Source organism: Salvelinus fontinalis, chromosome 2, assembly GCF_029448725.1.
Source record: "Salvelinus fontinalis isolate EN_2023a chromosome 2, ASM2944872v1, whole genome shotgun sequence".
Lineage (NCBI taxonomy): Eukaryota > Metazoa > Chordata > Actinopteri > Salmoniformes > Salmonidae > Salvelinus > Salvelinus fontinalis.
This window is the reverse complement of record NC_074666.1, coordinates 45,445,694-45,469,565: the sequence shown is the minus strand read 5'-3', so window position 1 is coordinate 45,469,565 and position 23,872 is coordinate 45,445,694. Positions and strand designations below refer to the sequence as shown.

The following is a 23,872-nucleotide window of genomic DNA, read 5'->3' as shown; positions in this document are numbered from 1 at the left end:
TTGGTTAATAAAACAAACGGTCACACAATGATTACACAGACCATTGACTTGAATATCTGTGCACATTTATTTAGATAAGCACACACATTTTTAAACATGATCATTTATGTGACACATTTCAAGTATGCTAATGCATAGAACTAGAATTTTAAGCATATGACATGTAGCTAGTTCATTCATTATTCAGGTAATGTGCAGGTCAAATCTATATACAACATAAATGGATTGATACAAAGACATTACAGAATCACTGGTTGATACCACACTATCTAGGCAAAATGTCTCACCAGCCACAACATGCACATTTCTGGCAGTCACTTTGAAGAGAAGTGTATTAAAGACATTAATGTTTGGGGATAGCCAAATTCAGACTTCAAAAAGTATAGTGTGAGATGGACTACATTTTTATAAGTAAGGGATAATCAACAAATGGCTATGCGTTCTATAGAAGATAATGAACAATGTGTAAGGTGTGTTCCACTATGCCCTAGCTGAGTGGAACTGACCGTCCATGGAGTTGCAATATTTTACAGAGGATGCATAGAGCCCGGAGTTGATTATCTATTTTAAACCATGGCTATAATTTAACACAGTTTCCACTAGAAATGTGTTGGTAGAAATGTGTTCAACATCCACTGAAGTTCCTAGTAAGTTTACTAGATAGCCACAGTAGTTGCTATGGTAACCAAACATACACATGTTAGTTTAGCTAACCAAACCATCAGTCCTAGCTTGCTATTATGAACATCAAATTCAACAATGCCAATGGTTTTCAATTCGACTTTTGGTTTCAAAACCAGCTCAAACAAAACATGTAAGCATGAACTATAGCGATTTAATTATACGTGCTGATATAGATAGGGAAATAATGCACGCTTGAGAATGCCCTTCAAGCCAATCAGAAAAGAGTATTCAACAAGGCCATGGTATAAAACCCAAATATGAGATGGCATGACACATCCCATTTGGAATAAATACATGCACACAGCATTTCAAGAAGGCACAACAAGGAATAAAATGCCTCTATCTGTACACTCCCAGTATCAATAAGCCACATTTATTTCAAGAGTTAGTCTTCTTTTAAAAAATACAAATTCTAACTAAGTTAAGTTTGCAAATTACAGAGTGCTCAAAGACATTACACATAAATCAAGTGCATACAAACAAAATCCACCCAACAACCCTTCATTCTGAACCTCTGTGCTTGGACCAGGGTTGTGTTTATTAGGTGCCAAATTGAAGAAAACAGCAACTACCTGTACAATAAGTAATGCTCATATTCATTGCACGTTGCAAAAACGTTTTCCGTTACTTCACCTAATAAACACAACCCAGATGCACAGACGTGTTAAGTAACATGCATCAGAACACGATCACACATTCATGAAACTCCTGGCATAGAAACAGAAACTAGCAACACATCTCTTACTGATGTTGCGACAGGAGCATGACTGATTTATCTTGACTAAATATTGTGGCATCCTGAACTACAGAACAAAGCACGATGGGTCAGGGACCCCATTGCAGCTGGGTATAGTAGTTTATTCTTAGCTTGAGCAGCGGACAGCAAAACACAGAACCTAAGGGCTTTTCACACAACGGAGTTGAACCAAGCCGAGCCACACAAATCAACTGTGCTAAAAAGGACAATCTGAAAATAAAATATCAGAGCCAGCCCAGCTTGGTTTGGGTCAGCATGAGTGTGAAAAGGGTAATAGTGTACAGTTGCAAGCTGTTGTATCCATTGTGCCCTGTGGCCCTCAAGTGTTCCTCTTGGTGTGGATGAGTAGGTCCCTCTGCAGGTCTGCCTCCAGGCTTCCCGCCCCCACCTTGCTGCCCGGCGGGTCGGTGACCAGGGTTAGCTTGTTGAACACCCCACGGCCAAAGTAGTCCGCCACCACGGAGAAACCATCATTGGAGCACCGCAGCTGAAATGCATAGAAATAAGTGAGCCAGGATAAAGAAATGATAGCGTACTCATCAGTTCTGAAAAAAAATGATCTTTTGTGTTCTATTAGCTTTCCTCTTATAGTAGTGAACTTTATATTGATCTTTGGACTTGATAGATTAAGTGTTGCACTATTACTACGTCTTATTGAATGACTAATGACTACTACAGTATATAAAACTTTGTTGTAGTTTCAAGTCATGTGCCAATAAAACATACTTAAACACAAAAGAGGGAGCGAGAGAGAACAAGAAAAGGCAAGCAAAGAGGGTATTTTCACTTTAGTCACCCCCCTCAGCAGTTACCACAAAATATCAAATCAAATGTTATTAGTCACATGTGCCGAATACAACAGGTGTAGTAGACCTTACAGTGAAATGCATACTTACGAGTCCCGAAACAACAATGCAGTTTAAACAAATACAGATAAAAATAAATAAAAGTAATTGAAGAGCAGCAGTAAAATAACAATAGCGAGACTATATACAGGGGGGTACCGGTACAGAATCAATGTGCGGGGGCACCGGTTAGTTGAGGTAGTATGTACATGTAGGTAGAGTTATTACAGTGACTATGCATAGATGATAACAACAGAGAGTAGCAGCGGTATAAAAGAGGGGGGGATGCATATAGTCTGGGTAGCCATTTGATTAGGTGTTCAGGAGTCTTATGGCTTGGGGCTAGAAGCTGTTTAGAAGCCTCTTGGACCTAGAATTGGCGCTCCTGTACTGTTTGCCGTGCGGTAGAAGAGAGAACAGTCTATGACTAGGGTGGCTGGAGTCTGACAATTTTTAGGGCCTTTCACTGATACCGTCTGGTATAGAGGTCCTGGATGGCAGTAAGCTTGGCCCCAGTGATGGTAGTGCGAACAGCCCAGTACCTCTGTAGTGCTTTGTGGTCAGAGGCCGAGCAGTTGCCATATCAGGCAGTGATACAACCAGTCAGGATGCTCTCGATGGTGCAGCTGTAGAACCTTTTGAGGATCTGAGGACCCATGCCAAATCTTTTCAGTCTCCTGAGAGGGAATAGGTTTTGTCGTGCCCTCTTCACGACTGGTGTGCTTGGACAATGTTAGTTTGTTGGTGATGTGGACACCAAGGAACCTGAAGCTCTCAACCAGCGCCACTGCAACCCCGTCGATGAGAATGGGTATGCTCGGTCCGCCTTTTCCTGTTGTTCACAATCATCTCCTTTGTCTTGATCATGTTGAGGGTGAGGTTGCTGTCCTGGCACCACTCGACCAGGTCTCTGACCTCCTACCAATAGGCTGTCTCGTCGTTGTCGGTGATCAGGCCTACCACAGTTGTGTCATCAGCAAACTTAATGATGGTGTTGGAGTTGTGCCTGGCCGTGCAGTCATGAGTGAATAGGGAGTACAGGAGGGGACTGAGCACGCACCCCTGAGGGGCCCCTGTTTTGAGGATCAGCATGGTGGATGTGTTGTTACCTACCCTTACCACCTGGGGGCAGCCCATCAGGAAGTCTAGGATCCAGTTGCAGAGGGAGGTGTTTAGTCCCAGGGTCCTTAACTTATTGATGAGCGTCGAGGGCACTATGGTGTTGAATGCTGCGCTGTAGTCAATTAATAGCATTCTCACATAGGTGTTCCTTATGTCTAGGTGGGAAAGGGCAGTGTGGAGTGCAATAGAAATTGCACCAACTGTGGATCTGTTGGTGCGGTATGCAAATAGGAGTGGGTCTAGGGTTTCTGGGATAATGGTGTTGATATGAGCCATGACCAGTCTATCAAAGCAATTCATGGCTACATAGGTGCTACGGGTCGGTAGTCGTTTAGGCAGGTTACCTTAGTGTTCTTGGGCACAGGCACTATGGTGGTCTGCTTAAAACATGTTGGTACTACAGACTCGGACAAGGAGAGTTTGAACATATCAGTGAAGACACTTCCCAGTTGGTCAGTGCATGCTCGCAGTATACGTCCTGGTAATCCATCTGGTCCTGCAGCCTTGTGAATGTTGACCTGTTTAAAGGCCTTACTCATAACGGCTGCGGAGAGCGTGATCACACAGTCTTCCGGAACAGCTGGTGCTCTTATGCATGTTTCAGTGTTATTTGCCTCAAAGTAGTTTAGCTCATCTGGTAGGCTCGTGTCACTGGACAGCTCAACAAACACACAAAGAAAGTGTAGTGACTAGGGCTGTCAGTGTGTGTTTCACCTGTCTGGTGAAGTGGTCATGCAGGTCTCGTTTCTGGTCCTGGGCCCGCAGCATGTCCATGACCTTCCGGTTTTCCGGTGTGCAGGTGGGACACTCGGCCTCACTCTCGGCGTAGCTCTCAAAGCAGTGCTGGTGGAAGGAGTGACTGCACAGAAAGTGAACAGAGGGCAGCTCGAGGGGGCTGTTGCACATGCTGCACTTGGTCTTCTGGAAAATCTTTGCGCTGTGAGAGAGAAAAGAGAAAATCAGTACAGTTTCATGTAATGGTCTTCGTGAGGTCAAATCAAGCATTCAAAATACAGTAGGGCTTGACATGAACAAAAGCTCAAGTCACTTGTTCCCCCCCAAAAAAGGTCTGTAAGCCCATGGGCCAAAAAAGTGACAAGATTGTGTTGTATGATGTTAGGAACCACTTCACAAAATAAAAATTATTATTAAATCACTGGTATTGACAATAGAAAGCTGCTGGTCTCTGATCCCATGTATTATATCACCTGCCACTCACCTCCATCTGGAGCGCTACTGGGTGTGCAGGACTTTGATCCAACCCTGTGCAAACATACCGAGTCAGCTTATCAAGGTCCTGTTGAGCAGCTGATTTTTTTTACAATCTGGTGTGTTAGAGCAGGGCTGGAGCAAAATCCTGCACACCCAGTAGCTCTCCTGGACTTTCCTGGAGGATTGTTGGCCACCCTACAACATTACAATTACAACCAAATACTATTTGTCTTCAGGGATCAAATGGCTAAGGTGGGTGACTTCAAAGCAAAGTATCTAACTAAAACAAGTTAATCTATACTGAACAAAAATATGAATGCAACATGTAGTGTTAGTCCTATGTTTCATGAACTGAAGTAAAAGATCCCAGACATTTTCCATACGCACAACAAGCTTATTTCTCTCAAATTGTGCACACATTTGTTTACATCCCTGTTAGTGAGCATTTCTCCTTTGCCAAGATAATCCATCCACCTGACAGGTGTGGTAATATCAAGAAGCTAATTAAACAGCATGATCAATACACAGGTGCGGCTTGTGCTGGGGACAATAAAATACCACTCTAAAATGAGTAGTTGTCACACAACACAATGCCACAGATGTCTCAAGTTGAGGGAGCGTGCAATTGGCATGCTGACTGCAGAAAAGTCCACCAGAGCTGTTGCCAGAGAATTGAATGTTCATTTCTTTACCATAAGCTGCCTCCATCGCTTTATCAAATATGTCAGTACGTCCAACCGGACTCACAACCACAGTCCACGGGTAACAACTTCAGCCCAGGACCTCCACATCCAGCTGCTTCACCTGCGTGATTAGCTGAGACCAGCCACCCAGAGAGCTGATGAAACTGAGAAGTATTTCTGGCTGTAATAAATCCCTTTTGTCTGGAAAACTAATTCTGATTGGCTGGATCCACCAATGGCTGCACCCCTGCCCAGTCATGTGAAATCCATAGATTAGGGCCTAATTAATATATTTCAATTGACTTATTTTCTTATATATAAAACTGTAACTCAGTAAAATCATTGAAATTGTTGTATTTATATTTTTGTTCAGTATATTTACAAGGCTAGAATATTAAGTTTTCATGCGAGACCTTGACAGCATAGGAGTTACTTGTCAATTAGGTTTTTCTTTTAGGTACTTTTTAGGGATATCCAATTGGTAGTTAGAGTCTTGTCCTATCACTGCAACTCCCCTACGGAAATCGGGAGAGGCGAAGGTCGAGAGCAATGCTTCCTCCGAAACAAGACCCTGCCAAGCCGCACTGCTAGCTTAAACCCGGAAGCCAGCCACACCAATGTGTCGGAGGAAACACCGTCTAACTGGCGACCGAAGTCAGCTTGCAGGCGCCTGGCCTGCAACAAGGAGTTGCTACAGCGCGACGGGACAAGGAAATCCCGGCCGGCCAAACCCTCCCTTAACCCAGACGACGCTGGGCCAATTGTGCACCACCTTATTGGTCTCCCGGTCACGGCCGGCTGTGACACAGCCTCAGATTGAACCTGGGGCTGTAGTGACGCCTCAAGCACTGCGATGCAGTGCCTTACGCTTTGAACACACAGACCGTGTCGTTGCGCAAAATAGTACGCATCATATGTATGCAACAAAAGTTCAACATTCAATTTGAGATTTACTATGCAATCTGATACAGGTCAAATCAGTTTTCTTGATCTTTTGATCTTGTGTGAAAATAATGTTCCATACACTAATCTTCACAGGAAACCTACTGATCGTAACCGTTTGTCGAGGGCTGACAGTCGTCACCCACTTCCCTTGAAAGATTTTTATTTATTTATTTATTTAACCTTTATTTAACCAGGTAGGCAAATTGAGAACACGTTCTCATTTACAATTGCGACCTGGCCAAGATAAAGCAAAGCAGTTCGACACATACAACAACACATAGTTACACATGGAGTAAAAACAAACATATAGTCAATAATACAGTGAAAAAAATACAAAAATAAGTCTATATACAATGTGAGCAAGTGAGGTGAGATAAGGGAGGTGAAGGCAAACAGATATATGTATAAATAAATAAAAATATAAAAAGGCCATGGAGGCGAAGTGAGTACAACACAGCAAGTAAAAAAAAACTAAAAAAAAACACTGGAATGGTTGGTTTGCATTGGAAGAAAGTGCAAAGTAGAGACAGAAATAATGGGGTGCAAAGGAGCAAAATAAATTAATAAATAAATACAGTAGGTAAAGAGGTAGTTGTTTGGGCTAAATTGTAGATGGGTTATGTACAGGTGCAGTAATCTATGAGCTGCTCTGACAGCTGGTGCTTAAAGCTAGTGAGGGAGATAGGTGTTTCCAGTTTCAGAGATTTTTGTAGTTCGTTCCAGTCATTGGCAGCAGAGAACTGGAAGGAGAGGCGTCCAAAGGAAGAATTGGTTTTGGGGGTGACTAGAGAGATATACCTGCTGGAGCGCGTGCTACGGGTAGGTGCTGCTATGGTGACCAGCGAGCTGAGATAAGGGGGGACTTTACCTAGCAGGGTCTTGTAGATGACCTGGAACCAATGGGTTTGGCGACGAGTATGAAGCGAGGGCCAGCCAACGAGAGTGTACAGGTCGCAGTGGTGGGTAGTATATGGGGCTTTGGTGACAAAACGGATGGCACTGTGATAGACTGCATCCAATTTATTGAGTAGGGTTTTGGAGGCTATTTTGTAAATGACATCACCGAAGTCGAGGATTGGTAGGATGGTCAGTTTTACAAGGGTATGTTTGGCAGCATGAGTAAAGGATGCTTTGTTGCGGAATAGGAAGCCAATTCTAGATTTGACTTTGGATTGGAGATGTTTGATGTGGGTCTGGAAGGAGAGTTTACAGTCTAACCAGACACCTAGGTATTTGTAGTTGTCCACATATTCTAAGTCAGAGCCGTCCAAAGTAGTGATGTTGGACAGGCGGGCAGGAGCAGGCAGCGATCGGTTGAAGAGCATGCATTTGGTTTTACTTGTATTTAAGAGCAGTTGGAGGCCACGGAAGGAGAGTTGTATGGCATTGAAGCTCGCCTGGAGGGTTGTTAACACAGTGTCAAAAGAAGGGCCAGAAGTATACAGAATAGTGTCGTCTGCGTAGAGGTGGATCAGAGAATCACCAGCAGCAAGAGCGACATCATTGATGTAAACAGAGAAGAGAGTCGGTCCAAGAATTGAACCCTGTGGCACCCCCATAGAGACTGCCAGAGGCCCGGACAACAGACCCTCCGATTTGACACACTGGACTCTATCAGAGAAGTAGTTGGTGAACCAGGCGAGGCAATCATTAGAGAAACCAAGGCTGTCGAGTCTGCCAATGAGGATGTGGTGATTGACAGAGTCAAAAGCCTTGGCCAGGTCAATGAATACGGCTGCACAGTATTGTTTCCTATCGATGGCGGTTACGATATCGTTTATGACCTTGAGCGTGGCTGAGGTGCACCCATGACCAGCTCTGAAACCAGATTGCATAGCGGAGAAGGTGTGGTGTGATTCGAAATGGTCGGTAATCTGTTTGTTGACTTGGCTTTCGAAGACCTTAGAAAGGCAGGGTAGGATAGATATAGGTCTGTAGCAGTTAGGGTCAAGGGTGTCCCCCCCTTTGAAGAGGGGGATAACCGCAGCTGCTTTCCAATCTTTGGGGATCTCAGACGACACGAAAGAGAGGTTGAAGAGGCTAGTAATAGGGGTGGCAACAATTTCAGCAGATAGTTTTAGAAAGAAAGGGTCCAGATTATCTAGCCCGGCTGATTTGTAAGGGTCCAGATTTTGCAGCTCATTAAGAACATCAGCTGACTGTATTTGGGAGAAAGAGAAATGGGGAAGGCTTGGGCGAGTAGCAGAGGGGAGGGCAGTGCTGTTGTCCCGGGTAGGGGTAGCCAGGTGGAAAGCATGGCCAGCCGTAGAAAAATGCTTATTGAAATTCTCAATTATAGTGGATTTGTCGGTGGTGACAGTGTTTCCTATCTTCAGGGCGGTTGGAAGCTGGGAGGAGGTGTTCTTATTCTCCATGGACTTTACGGTGTCCCAGAACTTTTTTGAATTTGTGTTGCAGGAAGCAAATTTCTGCTTGAAAAAGCTAGCCTTGGCTGTTCTAACTGCCTGTGTATATTGGTTTCTGGCTTCCCTGAAAAGTTGCATATCACGGGGGCTGTTCGATGCTAATGCAGAACGCCATAGGATGTTTTTCTGTTGGTTAAGGGCAGTCAGGTCAGGAGAGAACCAAGGGCTATATCTGTTCCTGGTTCTAAATTTCTTGAATGGGGCATGCTTATTCAAGATGGTGAGGAAGGCATTTTTAAAAAATGACCAGGCATCCTCTACTGACGGGATGAGATCAATATCCTTCCAGGATACCCCGGCCAGGTCAATTAGGAAGGCCTGCTCGCTGAAGTGTTTCAGGGAGCGTTTGACAGTGATGAGTGGAGGTCGTTTGACCGCTGACCCATTACGGATGCAGGCAATGAGGCAGTGATCGCTGAGATCTTGGTTAAAAACAGCAGAGGTGTATTTGGAGGGCAAGTTTGTTAGGATGATATCTATGAGGGTACCCGTGTTTACGGAATTGGGGTGGTACCTGGTAGGTTCATTAATAATTTGTGTGAGATTGAGGGCATCAAGCTTAGATTGTAGGGTGGCTGGGGTGTTGAGCATGTTCAAATTTAGGTCGCCTAGCAGCACGAGCTCTGAAGATAGATGGGGGGCAATCAGTTCACATATAGTGTCCAGAGCACAGCTGGGGGCAGAGGGTGGTCTATAGCAGGCGGCAACGGTGAGAGACTTGTTTTTAGAGAGGTGGATTTTTAAAAGTAGAAGTTCAAATTGTTTGGGAACAGACCTGGATAGTATAACAGAACTCTGCAGGCAGTCTTTGCAGTAGATTGCAACACCGCCCCCTTTGGCCGTTCTATCTTGTCTGAAAATATTGTAATTGGGGATAAAAATGTCTGAATTTTTGGTGGTCTTTCTAAGCCAGGATTCAGACACGGCTAAAACATCCGGGTTGGTAGAGTGTGCTAAAGCAGTGAACAAAACAAACTTAGGGAGGAGGCTCCTAATGTTAACATGCATGAAGCCAAGGCTATTACGGTTACAGAAGTCATCAAAAGAGAGCGCCTGGGGAATAGGAGTGGAGCCAGGTACTGCAGGGCCTGGATTCACCTCTACATCACCAGAGGAACAGAGGAGAAGTAGGATAATGGTACGGCTAAACGCTATGAGAATTGGTCGCCTAGAGCTACCAGAGCAGAGAGTAAAAGGAAGTTTCTGGGGGCGATAAAATAGTTTAAAGGAATAATGTACAGACAAAGGTATGGTAGGATGTGAATACAGTGGAGGTAAACCTAGGTATTGAGTGATGATGAGAGAGATCTTGTCTCTAGAAACATCATTGAAACCAGGTGATGTCATCGCATATGTGGGTGGTGGAACTGCAGGGTTGGATATGGTAAAGATAGTTTGCCCTACAACCAATTCTGTCGAATCAAAAGAATTTGCAAAAAACAAATCAGATTGACAGAAATATAGCTGAAACACAAAGAAAATTCAAGGAGCGGGGGTACAACAATTATCAGATTAATACTGCCATTGAGAAAATTCAAAACAAAAACGAGACATGACCTTTTTCAAGGTCAGTCTCGTAAAAAAAAAACATTCTTGCGTTCTAACTACCCGCTATTCAAAGTGCTCTGAACAAATTAAGGGAATCGTTCAAACATTGGCACATTCTTACATCCGATGATAGTCTCGATAATGTGTTTTCAGACCTTCCCTTGGTCGTATTCTCGCGGGGCAGAATCTCAGAGACCAATTGGTACACTCTGATTTACCACCCCAAGATGGCTGCACAACGTGTATTTTCCGCCCCTACTGGATGGAAACTACAAGTGTAATGGCTGTGCTCAATGCAATGGCACTTACAAATGTAGATCCTTCAAACACCCCCAAAAAGGGAAACAGATCCCAATCAAAAGGTGTTATTACGTTCTCCTCTAAAAATTATGTGGGTAAAACAAAGCACGTATCTCAGAGCATCGTAGCACCATTAGGTGCAAAAACTTGACTTACCCAGTTGCGGCCCACTTTTTTGAAGCAAACCACTCGATTTCGTCTCTGCGTTATATTAGCATCGAACATGTCACCCTCCCTAGGAGAGGGGGTGACCTCGATAACTTATTGTTAAAACGAGAGGCTGCCTGGATCTTTAATTTAAAGACCCTTGCTCCCTTCGGTCTCAACGTAGACTTTGATCTGAAGCCATTCTTGTGATTGTGACTTTGCCATTGTAATTTTTTGTAGGCTTATGTCTAAATTTAATCTATGATCGTATGCTATTCATTTGTTTTTGGTATGTTCTTTGCATGTCATTTTAATATTTGAGAATTAACCAATGATATTAGGCCATACTTGGCCATGATTACAGACACCTGTGTGTGTGTGTGTCTTTTGACACTATATAAACGAGTCACCCTGCAGTGTTTGATTATACCCTGATGAAGACACCTTGCCTGTCGTAACGTTGGACATAAAAATGTTGCATCTGAGCTCCTAGAGTGTGCGGCTCTCCTTTATTTTCAACTTCTACCATTTCTGTCAAGCTGTCTATGCATACAGTTTGACGCATATGTTCGATAAACCCAATGTATGCACTACACCGAACGCACTGCAACTGCCTCTGCAACGCAATACTGCAAGAAATTTGAGATTTGGCAAATGCAGCGTTTCATTGGAAATGAATGTAATTCTGGTTCTTAGCGTTAGACCGCTGTGCCACTCGGAAAGCCAATTAGGCTATTCTAAGATTATTATTATTATTTTTTTTACATTGCCAGAAGTAAATGGTCCGTATTGAATAGAGGAGAATGGCAGCTTTCCAACAATGTCAGAACACATTTTCAACACCCAATTTTGAGAGCTTGAGTTTTACAAATCGGAGTGTGCAGCATTCGTTTCATCAACTGTGCACCCCTATCAACTGCGTGTCGGCCATTTGCAGTTATACACGAGTACCGGTGGAAAGTTTTAGGACACCGGACATGACAATTACATTAATATATGCAAATAGCTAAATAGTTACCTAGCGAAACAGCCAATTCAAAGCATATTGTGTAGTTTGGCTGGTTATCTAGTTAGTCTGTTTAATTCCAATATTTTACCTGCTGCTGCAATCTCTCTTTCTCTGGCAACAGCCCACTTGCACACACACAGGTGATGCAAACACCATGACTTTTCCAGGATTTTCTGTGCTGACATAAAATGTGCTATAACTCACTAACTAGCAATGATCAACTCACGTTGGTCCAAAAAAAAAAAAATAATTTTTTCCCTGTGACTGCAGGATTGAAAGACCGCTCGTGCAGGTCAATGCAGGCCTACAATAATTCTACTCCAATGCGCTCTGCAGAGATTGGGAGGACAGTGTGCTACACATCGCATTCGGAGGACACTTTGATCCAATTGTGATTGGAAGAACCTAATTGTTTGTCATTGTGATTTGAGTGTTTTTTTTGGCCATTCAGACAACTTAAATCTATAATCTGCTTGTCCAAAAAATGTTTTACATGCGCCGGGCAAGCGTTAATGTGGAGCCTTGTACAGTAACAATTTGCATCGAAGTGCAGCCAACAAACAAATTGAGATTGTGTTTCTTAGACACTTATCACCCCTTATACATGTCAGATGAACTGGATGGATGGAACATGGAAGAAACTCCATATGTGAACAAGACCCAGCTCTAGGGGATAGGTGTTGTTTTAGAACTGGACTTGGGTTAGGATGGTCCTGTCCCTCACCTGCTTCTGAGTTCCTGGATCTCGGCGCGGAGGTGGGCCGTCTCCTCACGGTACTGGCGGATCTTGCGCTCATCGTCCTCAATCTGCTGGCTCTCCCTCTGCAGCTTGTTGATCAGGTAGTCTTTGATGACCGACAGCGTGGCTGTGGAGTTGTGTGCCAGCGTCTGCACCACTGTGGACCAACACGTGCATAGACATGCGTGCACACAAACAAACTTAGCAACAGTGCCCAATAAAATGATCCCACTCTGCTATAATAATGCTCCAAGTAATTTTCCTATGAGCATATACAGTACCTTCAGAAAGTATTCACACCCCCAATGACTTGTTCCACATTTTGTTGTGTTACAGCCTGAATTCAAAATGGATTAAATATATTTTTGTTCCTCACACATCTACACACAATGACAAAGTGTAAATACATTTTAGACACTTTAAAATTAAATACAGAAATAACTCATTTACATCAGTATTCACACCCAAGTCAGTACATGTTAGAATCACCTTTGGCAACGATTACAGCTGTGAGTCTTTCTGGGTAAGTCTAAGAGCTTTGCACACCTGGATTGTGCAACATTTGCCCATTGTTCTTTTCAAAATTCTTCAAGCTCTGTCAAATTGCTTGTTGATCATTGCTAGACAACCCATTAAGTCTTGCCATAGATTTTCAAGCAGATTTAAGTCAAAACTAACTCTGCCACTCAGGAACATTCACAGTCTTCTTAGTAAGAAACTCCTGTGTAGATTTGGCCTTGTGTTTTAGGTTATTGTACTGCTGAAAGGTGATTTCATCACAGTGTCTGGTAGAAAGCAGACTGAACCAGGTTTTCCTGTAGGATTTTGCCTGTGCTTGGCTCAATTCCGTTTATTTTCTTATCCTGAAAAACTCCCCAATCCTTAACAATTACAAGCATACCCATAACATGATGCTGCCACCACTGTGCTTGAAAATATGGAGTGTGGTACCCAGTAATGTGTTGTATTGGATTTTCCCAAAACAGAACACTTTGTATTCAGGACAAAAAGTTTTTTGCAGTATTACTTTAGTGCCTTGTTGCAAACAGGATGTATGTTTTGGAATATTTTTATTCTGTACAGGCTTCCTTCTTTCACTGTCAATTAGGTTTGTATTGTGGAGTAACTTAACGGAGGCTGGCTCAACAACATTGTTCTCCTATCACAGCCATTAAACTTTTAAAGTCACCAATGGACTCATGGTAAAATCCCTGAGCTGTTTCCATCCTCTCCGGCATCGGAGTTAGGAAGGCTACCTGTATTGATACACTATCCAATATGTAATTAATTAGTTAAGGGATATTGGATATCAGCCTTTTTTTTAATCCATCTACCAATAGGTGCCGTTCTTTTTGAGGCTTTGGAAAACCTCTGGTTAAACCTGTGTTTGAAATTCAGTGCTCGACTGAGGGACTTCACGGATAATTGTACGTGCAGAGTATAGAGTTGAGGTAGTCGTTCAAAAATCTATTGCACACAGAGTTAATCCATGCAACTTATGTGACTTAACAAAGGGGTTGAATACTTATCAACTCAAGACACTTCCGCTTTTCATTTTTAATACATTTGTTCCAAAAAAAATGAACAATTCCACTTTGACATTAATTCAGGAATTGCATGTAGGCCAGTGACAAAATCTAAATTCAACCCATTTTAAATTCAGGTTGTAACAACAAAATGTGGAAAAAGTCAAGGGGTGTGAATACTTTCTGAAGGCACTTCCGGGTTAAGGTTCACTTAACCTGGCAAGTTTATCATGGATGTGCACATGTGACGTCAAAATAGAACTGAACACTCTAGCCAGTGAGACATTCAATGACAGGAAGTGGAGGCAAAAGACCGCAAAGAAAGTTTGAGTTTCTTTTAAGTTGGTGAGGTCTGATATAATTCAGGCAGTGATTAGTAGGCAAATCTCTACAGAAAGCCCCAGAGTCTTCATCTATAGAGAAGGAGAAATACAGAGGAAAACTGCAAATATAGCCACTGGCTCACGCTCACCCAATAGGGGAGGCATCAGGTTGTTCTGGTCAATGTGCTCCAGGACTTGGCTGATGTAGGCCTTGCAGTCCTCCTCTTTGCGGGCAAAGTATCCCAGCGCCTGCTCCCACAAGCATACTTCCTGGTCGCCGTAGCGCTTGCAGGCCTCTACTACTTTGCCATACTCCTCATTCTGCATGTGGTAGTGCATGATCTGCTGGTACCTAGAGAAAGAGGGACATCATCAACTATATCAATCAAATTACATCATTGACAATATCAGTACACCAATAAAGTCCAAAAAGTCCAGTGGTTTAAAGTACTTGTGTAAAAATACTTTAAAGTACCACTTAAGTCATTTTTTGGGGTATCTGTACTTTACTATTTATATTTGACAACTTTTACTTTACAACATTCCAATAGAAAATAACATACTTTTTACTCCATACATTTTCCCTGACACCCAAAATAACTTTTTGAATGCTTAGCAGGACAAGAAAATTGTCCAGTTCACACACTTATCAAGAGAACATCCCTGGTCATCCCTACTGCCTCTGATCTGGCGGACTCATTAAACACACATGCTTGGTTTGTAAATTATGTTGGAATGTACTGATGGCTATACGTACATGCATATTAAAAAAACAAGAAAATGGTGCCGTCTGACAGCTTAATATAATGGAATTTGAAATGATTTATACTTGCACTTTTGATCATTAAGAATATTTTAGCAATTACATTTACTTTTGATACTTAAGTAAATTTAAAAGCAAATACCTTTACTCTAGTAGTATTTCACTTGGTGCCTTTCACTTCAGCCATTTTCTATTAAAAAGGTATCTATACTTTTACTCAAGTATGACAATTGGGTACTTTTTTCACCACTTCCAAAGTCTGCACCTCCCTCATGAACTTTAAAGCATTGGCTCTGGACGTTAAATGGTAGACACTCAGGTTACACCAATCGCATGGTTTTAAATCCACTGGGGGGAGTGAACGAGTGTAAAATTCAGGCAGAAGCAGAAATATTGGAATTGGGATCATGTGTTTCGGACTAGAGAGGTTTAGAGACAGGAATACTAACAGTTTGCCCTTCTCATAGAGGTACAGGACCCCTTCTTTGAAGTTGTGCATCTGGCACAGAACGAGGGCCTTGTCAAATACGGTGTTGTCGCTCCTCAGCAAGGACAGTGCTGCCCCCTGCAGGACCTTCTTCCTCTGCCAGACAAAATAGAAAGAGGACAGTCAGACAGATCAGACAAAACCAAACATTTGATACTCCAGACAAAAAGGTAAGGAAAGGTGTTTGTTCTGAAAATGTAATAACAAATAATTTAGGCTGCAGGTATGTCACCTAATATGAAACATTTGTTAAATGTATATCTATGTGAGTTTAGGTCGTTTGAGTGAACACGTGGCAGTTTTCCGTACAAATTATTGTGTGTGTTCCCATCACCTCAGAGTCTTGTTCATGTGCCCAGTCCTGCAGCCGTAGTTCTAGCAGTGTGTCATACACTCCCTGAGAGGAGAAGGGCTCCACCTCAATCATGTGCTCCAGGAAGGCCCTTAGCTCCCGCGGGTTATTAGCAAACACAGAGATGAACTCCTCTGAATTTGCCTGGGAGATAAAGGTAAGTACAGTGAGTGCTAGTACCACCATTATTATCCATGATACATGCTTTTTATCATCATTACCATTAGAAGTAGTACCATCCTTATCAATATAAGCTGCATTACTTACACATAATTGATAAAGCCACTTTAATTAGAGAAAGGATCTCAAGTCCAAAGTGCTAATGCTGCTAGACTAGTAACGCTAGGACTAATGTGCTCAGCTGCCCGGGAGGTGAGGCCGCCCGTTAAGGTTAACCGCTAACGGCTAACCTTCTTGGCCACCGCCGGGCCTCTGTCCAGACTGTCTCTTTCCATGGCATCCCGGCTGGGCTGGTAGTCTGTACACAGGCCCTTGAGAAGCAGTGTGGTGCCGTCGGGGACATGGTGCATCAGGGTCTTGCCGTAGCGTTTCATGTTGCTCTCTGCCTGGTCGAAAGGAAGTCGTCCAATGTAGCGCAAAGCCTCCTGGTAGTTCTGTATGAAACATAGATGGAGACAAAGGGGTTTGCAAAATGATTTTATCAGGGACAAAATTAAGAGATCTGGCAGTTCGGCCATGTAAGCAGGGGGGACCCGGTGTCCATTTATCTAGCTCAGACAGCTCATCTTAACACTACTACATCCACTATTACTTTCTAGTCTCTTTCACCTTCAGGTCCTCAAGCTGGATCTTCAGGTACCACTTGTGGTGCTGGTGCCTCTCGGCCAAGAAGACTGCGTGACTGTGGTAGCCTGCCTGGCGCAGCACCTTGATGGCAATCTCCACGTCGAAGTGGACCTCGCTCTCGCTGCTCTGAAGGGGGTCGAACGGGAAAGGAGATGTCAGAGCGTTGAGACCTTCTGTGCATGATGTCATACATACAGTATCTGTCGATTTATTGTCCATATTAGAGGTCGACCGATTAATCGGAATGGCCGATTAATCGGGGCCGATTTCAAGTTTTCATAACAATCGAAAATCTGTATTTTTGGGCAACGATTTGCCGATTTTTTTATTTTTTATTTTATTTTTACACCTTTGTTTAATCTTTATATAACTAGGCAAGTCAGTTAGGAACACATTCTTAATATTCAATGACGGCCTAGGACGGGGCAGAAAGACAGATTTTTAACCTTGTCAGCTCGGGGGATCCAATCTTGCATTGATTACATTGCACTCCACGAGGAGCCTGCCTGTTAGCGAATGCAGTAAGCTAAGGTAAGTTGCTAGCTAGCATTAAACTTATCTTATAAAAAACAATCAATCAATGACTGTCATTGCTCCAATGTGTACTTAACCATAAACATCAATGCCTTTCTTAAAATCAATACACAAGTATATATTTTTAAACCAGGTTAGCAGGCAATTTCAAGGTGAAATTGTGTCATTTCTCTTGCATTCATTGCATGCAGAGTCAGGGTATATGCAACAGTTTGGGCCGCCTGGCTCTTTGCGAACTAATTTGCCAGAATTTTACGTAATTATGACAACATTGAAGGTTGTGCAATGTAACAGGAATATTTAGACTCATGGATGCCACCCGTTAGATAAAATACGGAACGGAATAAACGTTTTGTTTTCGAGGTGATAGTTTCCGGATTAGTCAAAGGTATATGGTTAAGAGAGAAATAGTCGACGTGTTATAATTCCTGTAATAACTTGAGGCTGAATTTGAAAGGGGTTCCTTCGTTATTTTACCGTTCATGTCTTCCATAGAGAATGTCTTGATCTACTTCAAATAAGGTCTGTGTTTCGTGCAGGCTTAAACCGCCTTCACGTTTTGATACATAACCGTGTAAATCTCACTAGGATAAGGTAACGTTTGTCAACATATTTTCATAAATCCACTCTACAAAAACATTTATCTTCGCTTATATTTACCCAATATTGATCAGAGTTACCTTGTCCTGTGGATATCTACACAGTTAGAAAATTGGCACGGTGATGTAAGCCTACACGAAACACAGACCTTATTTTAAGTGAATCTAAAAATATCCTATGGAATAAATGAAGGAACCGCTTTTCAGATTTTGCTAGGTGTCATGGGAATTATGACTCCAACTTTGGTTGTCAATTCTTACCATGCCCATTATTAAAATTGGATTTCCTGCATATATAAATTAAAGTTTTTGTTTTCAACATTCATCACAGGTAACTTAAACTCTCAGAGCTGTGTGCGTGTGTGTGTATTTATGTATTATATTAAGTTCAAATAAAAGTGTTCATTGTTCATTCAGTATTGTTGCAATTGTCATTATTACAAAAATGTGTGTGTGTGTATGACATATATATATATAAAAAAATGCTTTTAATAAAATCGGCCGATTAATCGGTATCGGCTTTTTTTGTCCTCCAATAATCGGTATCGAAAAATCATAATCGGTCGACCTCTAGTCCATATACAGCAATAGGTGTTCTATCATCATTTTCGAATCCAAAATAGTATTCTGAAACCCTGGAAACCTTCTCAGGGCAATGATTATGATCCTGGAGAGCTACTCAGTGTGTATGCTTTTGTTCCAGGCCATCACTCACATCTGCTTCGACTACTCCCAGACTTAAGGTATATATATATATATATATATATAAAAATTGAACAATTAATCAGTATCTGCTTTTTTTGGTCCTCCAATAATCAGTATCGGTAGTGAAAAATCATAATCGGTCGACCTCTAGTCTGGACCATGATTATCTGAAGCCCCGGAATGAAAGCCTGCACACACAGTTAACTCCCCTGCATACACCGTTAACTAACCCTTGGCTTACAGTTTAAATGCTAACCTTGATGAACTCTTCAAGCTTAGAGCTGTCCTTGAGCTTGGTGTAGCAGTTGAGCAGCAGGGTGGTGTGGTCGGCATTGGCCAGCGACTGCCGGTGCAGGGCCTGGAGGTAGGCCGTCAGGTTGTGGATCCTCTGAGCATCCAGAAACTTCCGGATTACGTAAGAGGGCTCCAGCTTCCTGATTGTGCTGAGGGAGGGAGGGGAAAAAGGTTGCGTTTTCAATTGACATTTTATGGAACACAACGGCAGAGGCTTTTGCTACTGCCTTCTGTCTGCATTCAGTACTTACTTCAGGCAGCCAGTCTACTCCCATTATTGGAGCACAAAATCAATTTTCTCTTTTAATTAAACACCGGTAGGTTTTCCATTTCATTGTTTTTCCTCTGATACCAACATGTTCGATTTAAAGCAATTGAGTTGGGAAAGCCCACCTTGCCTATACAACGGTAGTGGGAACACTGACCTCTTACACATCCCCACCAAGAATCAAACTGACTATCTAAATGCTTAAGGACTAGCAAAAAAGCAACTTGTTGATCATGTTAACAGGAATTTATTTGTTTAAGACGAGGGTGGGTAGCTTTCAGTACATCCAAGTTCGTAAACATAGCTGCAAAGAAACCACTACTAAGGGATACCAATAAGAAGAGACTTGCTTGGGCCAAGAAACACAAGCAATGGACATTAGACCAGTGGAAATCTGTCCTTTGGCCTGATGAGTCCAAATTTTAGATTTTTGGTTCCAACCACCTTGTCTTTGTGAGACGCAGAGTAGGTGAACGGATGATCTCTGCATGTGTGGTTCCCATCGTGAAGCATGGAGGAGATGATGTGGGGGTGCTTTGCTGGTGACACTGTCAGTGATTTACTTAGAATTCAAGGCAAACTTAACCAGCATGGCTACCACAGCATTCTGCAGCAATACGCCATCCCATCTGGTTTGCGCTTAGTGGGACTATCATATGTTTTTCAACAGGACAATGACCCAAAACACATCTCCAGGCTGTGTAAGGGCTATTTGACAATGAGGGAGAGTGATGAGTGCTGCATCAGATGACCTGGCCTCCACAATCACCCGACCTCAACCCAATTGAGATGGTTTGGGATGAGTTGGACCGCAGAGTGAAGGAAAAGCAGCCAACAAGTGCTCAGCATATGTGGGAACTCCTTTAAGACTGTTGGAAAAGCATTCCTCATGAAGCTGGTTGAAAGAATGCCAAGAGTGTGGAAAGCTGTCATCAAGGCAAAGGGTGCCTACTTTGAAGAATCTCAAATATATTTAGATTTAACACTTTTTTGGTTACTACATAATTACATGTGTTATTTCATAGTTCGTAGAATAATAGTGAAGACATCCAATGTAGAAAAAAGTAAAAATAAAGAAAAACCCTTGAATGAGTAGGTGTCCAAACTTTTGACTGGTACTGTATGTAGTATTATTATCTATGTAATATGAAGTTGAAGTTAGATACATCAACCCCTGGGTGAGATCATACCGGATGTACTGTTGGATGGCTCCATCGTGGTCCCCCTTCACGTAAAGGTGGTCACCGTACTGCCTGAAGATCTCAGACAGCCCGTCACTGTCCAAGTGCTGGCTCTTAGCCAGGTTGATGGCCATCACAAACAGATTCTTCTTGAAGAGCATCTAAAGACAGATTGAAGCGTTAAGTGCCTTGCTTAAAGGCACAATGGTAGTAAACAATACTTGGGATCTGAAACCTGTAGTCTTCTAGTTTCCAGTTCAATCTGGTGCCGAGTTGAACATAATACATTGGAGGGGAAAAGAAGGCATGATGTTAGTCAGCGTATTTTGGGCTAACCTCTAGCTTGGTCTGAGTGTCTTTCTCCTGCAGCACAAACATCTTTCCATCCCGAGTCAGGATGTAGAAGGAGCCCCATTCGGCCAGAACGTCGATGATGTCATCAAAGGAAGCGCTGTAGGCAATGAACTTGTTGTCCAGGTCATAGATTGTCAAGATTTGTTTCTCCGAAGGAGATGTCTCTCTACTCCCAAATTCAGACCTGAGTACAGAACTTGTATTCAATGCATTTTCATAGGAGTTAGTATATCACCTAAACATATGCATGTTTGGTTGAATATTTAAGGGCTGTTCTTCTCAAAAAACAACTTACTGTTTTATTCTTTCCACTTACAGTCAACATATATTGATATAGTATAAAATGACTTGTTTCATTTCAATAAAAAAAGGAAATGACACTTGGCTAACCTTTGAAATTTATAAGGACTCATACTGACCCTGGCCTTGAACCTTAGGGGACCCGTTCAATAGAAATGGCTGCTGTGCCACCATCAGAGAGTTGTTCTTACTTGTTGGGAGACTTGGTGTCCCTGGTGAGCAGCAGGAGGTAGCCCCGGTGCCAGTGGGCCAGTAGCTTGTGCCCGTCAAAAGCGAAACAGGGCCCACGTTCATCAGGCTGGTAAAGGTACACACACTCGTCCCCCGCGACAATAAACTGGGAGTCCTGGGAGGGGTCTGTGAGCGCAGAGCAACGCAGCGCACAGCCGTGGGTGTCCAGTTCCAGTTTAGGGTACTCCTTCACCGACAAAGTGTAGCACTAGTCATGGGGTGGAAACAACACCAAATGAAACAGAAGCAAGTTAGTGCTCATGCTCCAAGGGAAAAGTAGTATGGCGACAGGCATGGGGTCAATGCCATTTCAAATCTATCAATTCAAATCCTCCTTGAAAATATGACATTCAAATATTGAATTGTAATTTACATGAATAACCTGAATTGATCTTATACTTGTTTCTATGGACTTCATTTATCAGAGTGACATTTGAAGAGCTCAAATGACTTACGTGGACTTTTTCCAGAGTGGCAACAAATAAGTGAGTGACTTTGCACTGCTGACGGAAAGCGAGGCCCGTGATTGGACAGGTGCCCTCATGCAGTGTCAGGGTTTTACTGTGCCTGTCCCGGGTTATGTCACCCTTTGTCAACACCACACTGCCATCTGTGAAGCCTGCAATGACATGGGGATTATCAATTTATAACAGGGCGCAAACATAAATGTCAAAACCAATTCTAAACTATAGGCGACATAGGTAGTACTGAAGAAATGCCACTTACCAATGGCCATAAAGTTTAGGTTCTCGTGTACACTGAGGCAGGACACCTCTGTTGGTTTGTTCCCAGGAATTGCTGGGAATATTCTGGTACACAGAGGATTCCCGCTGTCACGCTTGTCCAGATTCCATACCTTCACCTGGCAAACAGTAACACAGCTGGGTTTCTAGTAACAGTTCACAAATAACTACCAAGGAAACTAAAGTACTGTTTTTTGATAGTCACTATTAAATATATCCTACTAAATGTCTTACCAGGGGGTTAATTCCTTGCTCGTCCTGCCCAACCGTGACCAAAATGCTGTGCTGCTTGAGCTGGTATAGGTGGGTCACTCTCAGCTTGTAAGCCTGAAAGGAGGACAACTGTAGGGAGCGTGTCAAAAACCAGATCTGACCGTCCATATGTAATTTATTCTGGTTCAAGGAAGCATCATTTTAGATAAAGAGAGACAAATGGCAATTTGCATGGTTAGAGATAGAGGAGACAATTACAAAGGCAGGGCCATGTTCGAATACTCTTAAAATGTATATAAATTAGCCATAGGAATAAGAAGTGTAATGAATACAAGCAATGTAAATATGTACTCTTCTTAGTCGTATGACTAGCATGTATAGCAATAATAATTCCCTTACTTGCAGCTAGCCAATGAGCATAATTTGGCTATATAAACTCAATTTCATTAACGTTATTAGTTAACTTGCTTAAAATAACTAGACTGCTTGAGAGGGATGTCTGGGTAGCAAGTTCGTTAGCTAGAATTGACCAACTAAATGAACTATGCTATGTTAACGTCATGGAAACCACTGAAAGGATATCTCCAAGAACGATGTGGCCCCGGCCCGAGTCACATGCAGATATGCCAACGGGGAGGACGAAGTTCTTCCCATTATCTCCAGCGTCCTTCACCGTCTCTTTATCAAAAAACACAAATCGTCTCCACTGTAAGAACGCAGCCATTTTCTTTGCACTGTCTGTATCCGCAGGGAAGAAATCATGTGATACACATCACAAGTCATGTGAGAGAGGGGGAGGAGGAAGAAGAGTATTGTAAATTATATATATTTTTTAAATAAAATGTCAATCAACACACGAAATAAATATGTTTATCAATGTAGGTGGCAGGCAATAAGGGTGAGTGTCACAAAATAAAGTGGTTAACTGTTGATCATGTTCATTTTGAAATATCACCCATTCATTAGTGTTTTCCCCCGCACTTATTTATTTTATGTATTTGACAGGGACAATGCACATCAACTAACATTTCTAGAAATGTGCCAGATTTAGCCCGTTGGCTAATTTTCATCTGTAGTCCCTGGGTTACATATTTAAAAAACATTTAGCGTCACAAACATTACTTACATAAAGTAAAGCTAAGAACTCGTTCAAATCAAGAAAAACACGTACCAGTAAGTAACAGATCGATCAATCAATCAGTAATAAAAAATAAAAAAATTACATTGACTTCCACATTTTTTTGACTACAACAACTAGTACTCAACGACACAATAGGTCACCTTAATACAATGTCATATAATTTACGCTCATTAATTGAACGTGGATCAATCACATATTGACAAAAATGTTGTTCTCGACAGCCATCACCGAAAGGACCTATTACTCTGTAGTACTTGGAATGTGGACGACGGGCTCTTGCCGCATTCATAACAACTTGGAAATCGGAAATCTCTGACTTCCGACATCAGTGCGTTCAAAACAACTGCGACCTCGGGAAAAAACGAGCTCCGACTAGTGAAAGTCGTTTAGAACCGTCATCAAACTCGGAATCCCAAATCGGGAACTCGGGTATCTCTTTTCGACCTGAAGATCACTGACGTCATGATTCCACCTTGTTTTTTGCCGAGTCCCCAATAGTCTTGAAAGCACCAACATAGTCAGCGATTCTAGTGGTTTCCATTAGATAGCACAACCACAACGTCAAAATCGAATATAACGTAAAAATGAATGAAAGCAAAAATTAGCTTTTTGGTCTTAATTTAAGGTTATGCAT

The 23,872-nt window shown here is 42.4% G+C and overlaps 1 protein-coding gene across 2 annotated transcripts; it reads right to left on the bottom strand.

The window, feature by feature from the left end:
- Window positions 1–48: 48 nt before the first annotated feature.
- Window positions 49–23,725, bottom strand: vps11 (VPS11 core subunit of CORVET and HOPS complexes). 2 transcript variants are annotated; one of them, XM_055875948.1, is made up of 17 exons: window positions 23,269–23,725; window positions 22,680–22,835; window positions 22,119–22,267; window positions 21,868–22,003; window positions 21,597–21,760; window positions 21,102–21,349; window positions 20,593–20,794; window positions 20,266–20,417; window positions 18,770–18,956; window positions 16,658–16,801; window positions 16,279–16,482; window positions 15,851–16,012; window positions 15,479–15,612; window positions 14,416–14,618; window positions 12,403–12,574; window positions 4,123–4,345; window positions 49–1,928 (listed from the first exon to the last, which is right to left on the bottom strand). In XM_055875948.1, the coding sequence occupies exons 2-17, from the start codon at window positions 22,819–22,821 to the stop codon at window positions 1,761–1,763; spliced, it is 2,790 nt and encodes a 929-aa protein (XP_055731923.1). In that variant the 5' UTR covers window positions 22,822–22,835; window positions 23,269–23,725; the 3' UTR covers window positions 49–1,760. The 2 variants fall into 2 exon arrangements, with proteins under 2 accessions (XP_055731923.1, XP_055731933.1); XM_055875958.1 differs by having other exon boundaries at window positions 22,680–22,775.
- Window positions 23,726–23,872: the final 147 nt, after the last annotated feature.

Excerpts from the sequence above, each read along its gene's own strand:
- vps11 (XM_055875948.1), bottom strand. The coding sequence starts at position 22,821 with ATGGCTGCGTTCTTACAGTGGAGACGATTTGTGTTTTTTGATAAAGAG. Across the intron at positions 22,004-22,118 it reads AGCAAGGAATTAACCCCCTG|GTGAAGGTATGGAATCTGGA; the intron begins GTAAGACATTTA and ends ACTGTTTGCCAG. Across the intron at positions 21,761-21,867 it reads CCTAAACTTTATGGCCATTG|GCTTCACAGATGGCAGTGTG; the intron begins GTAAGTGGCATT and ends ATGTCATTGCAG.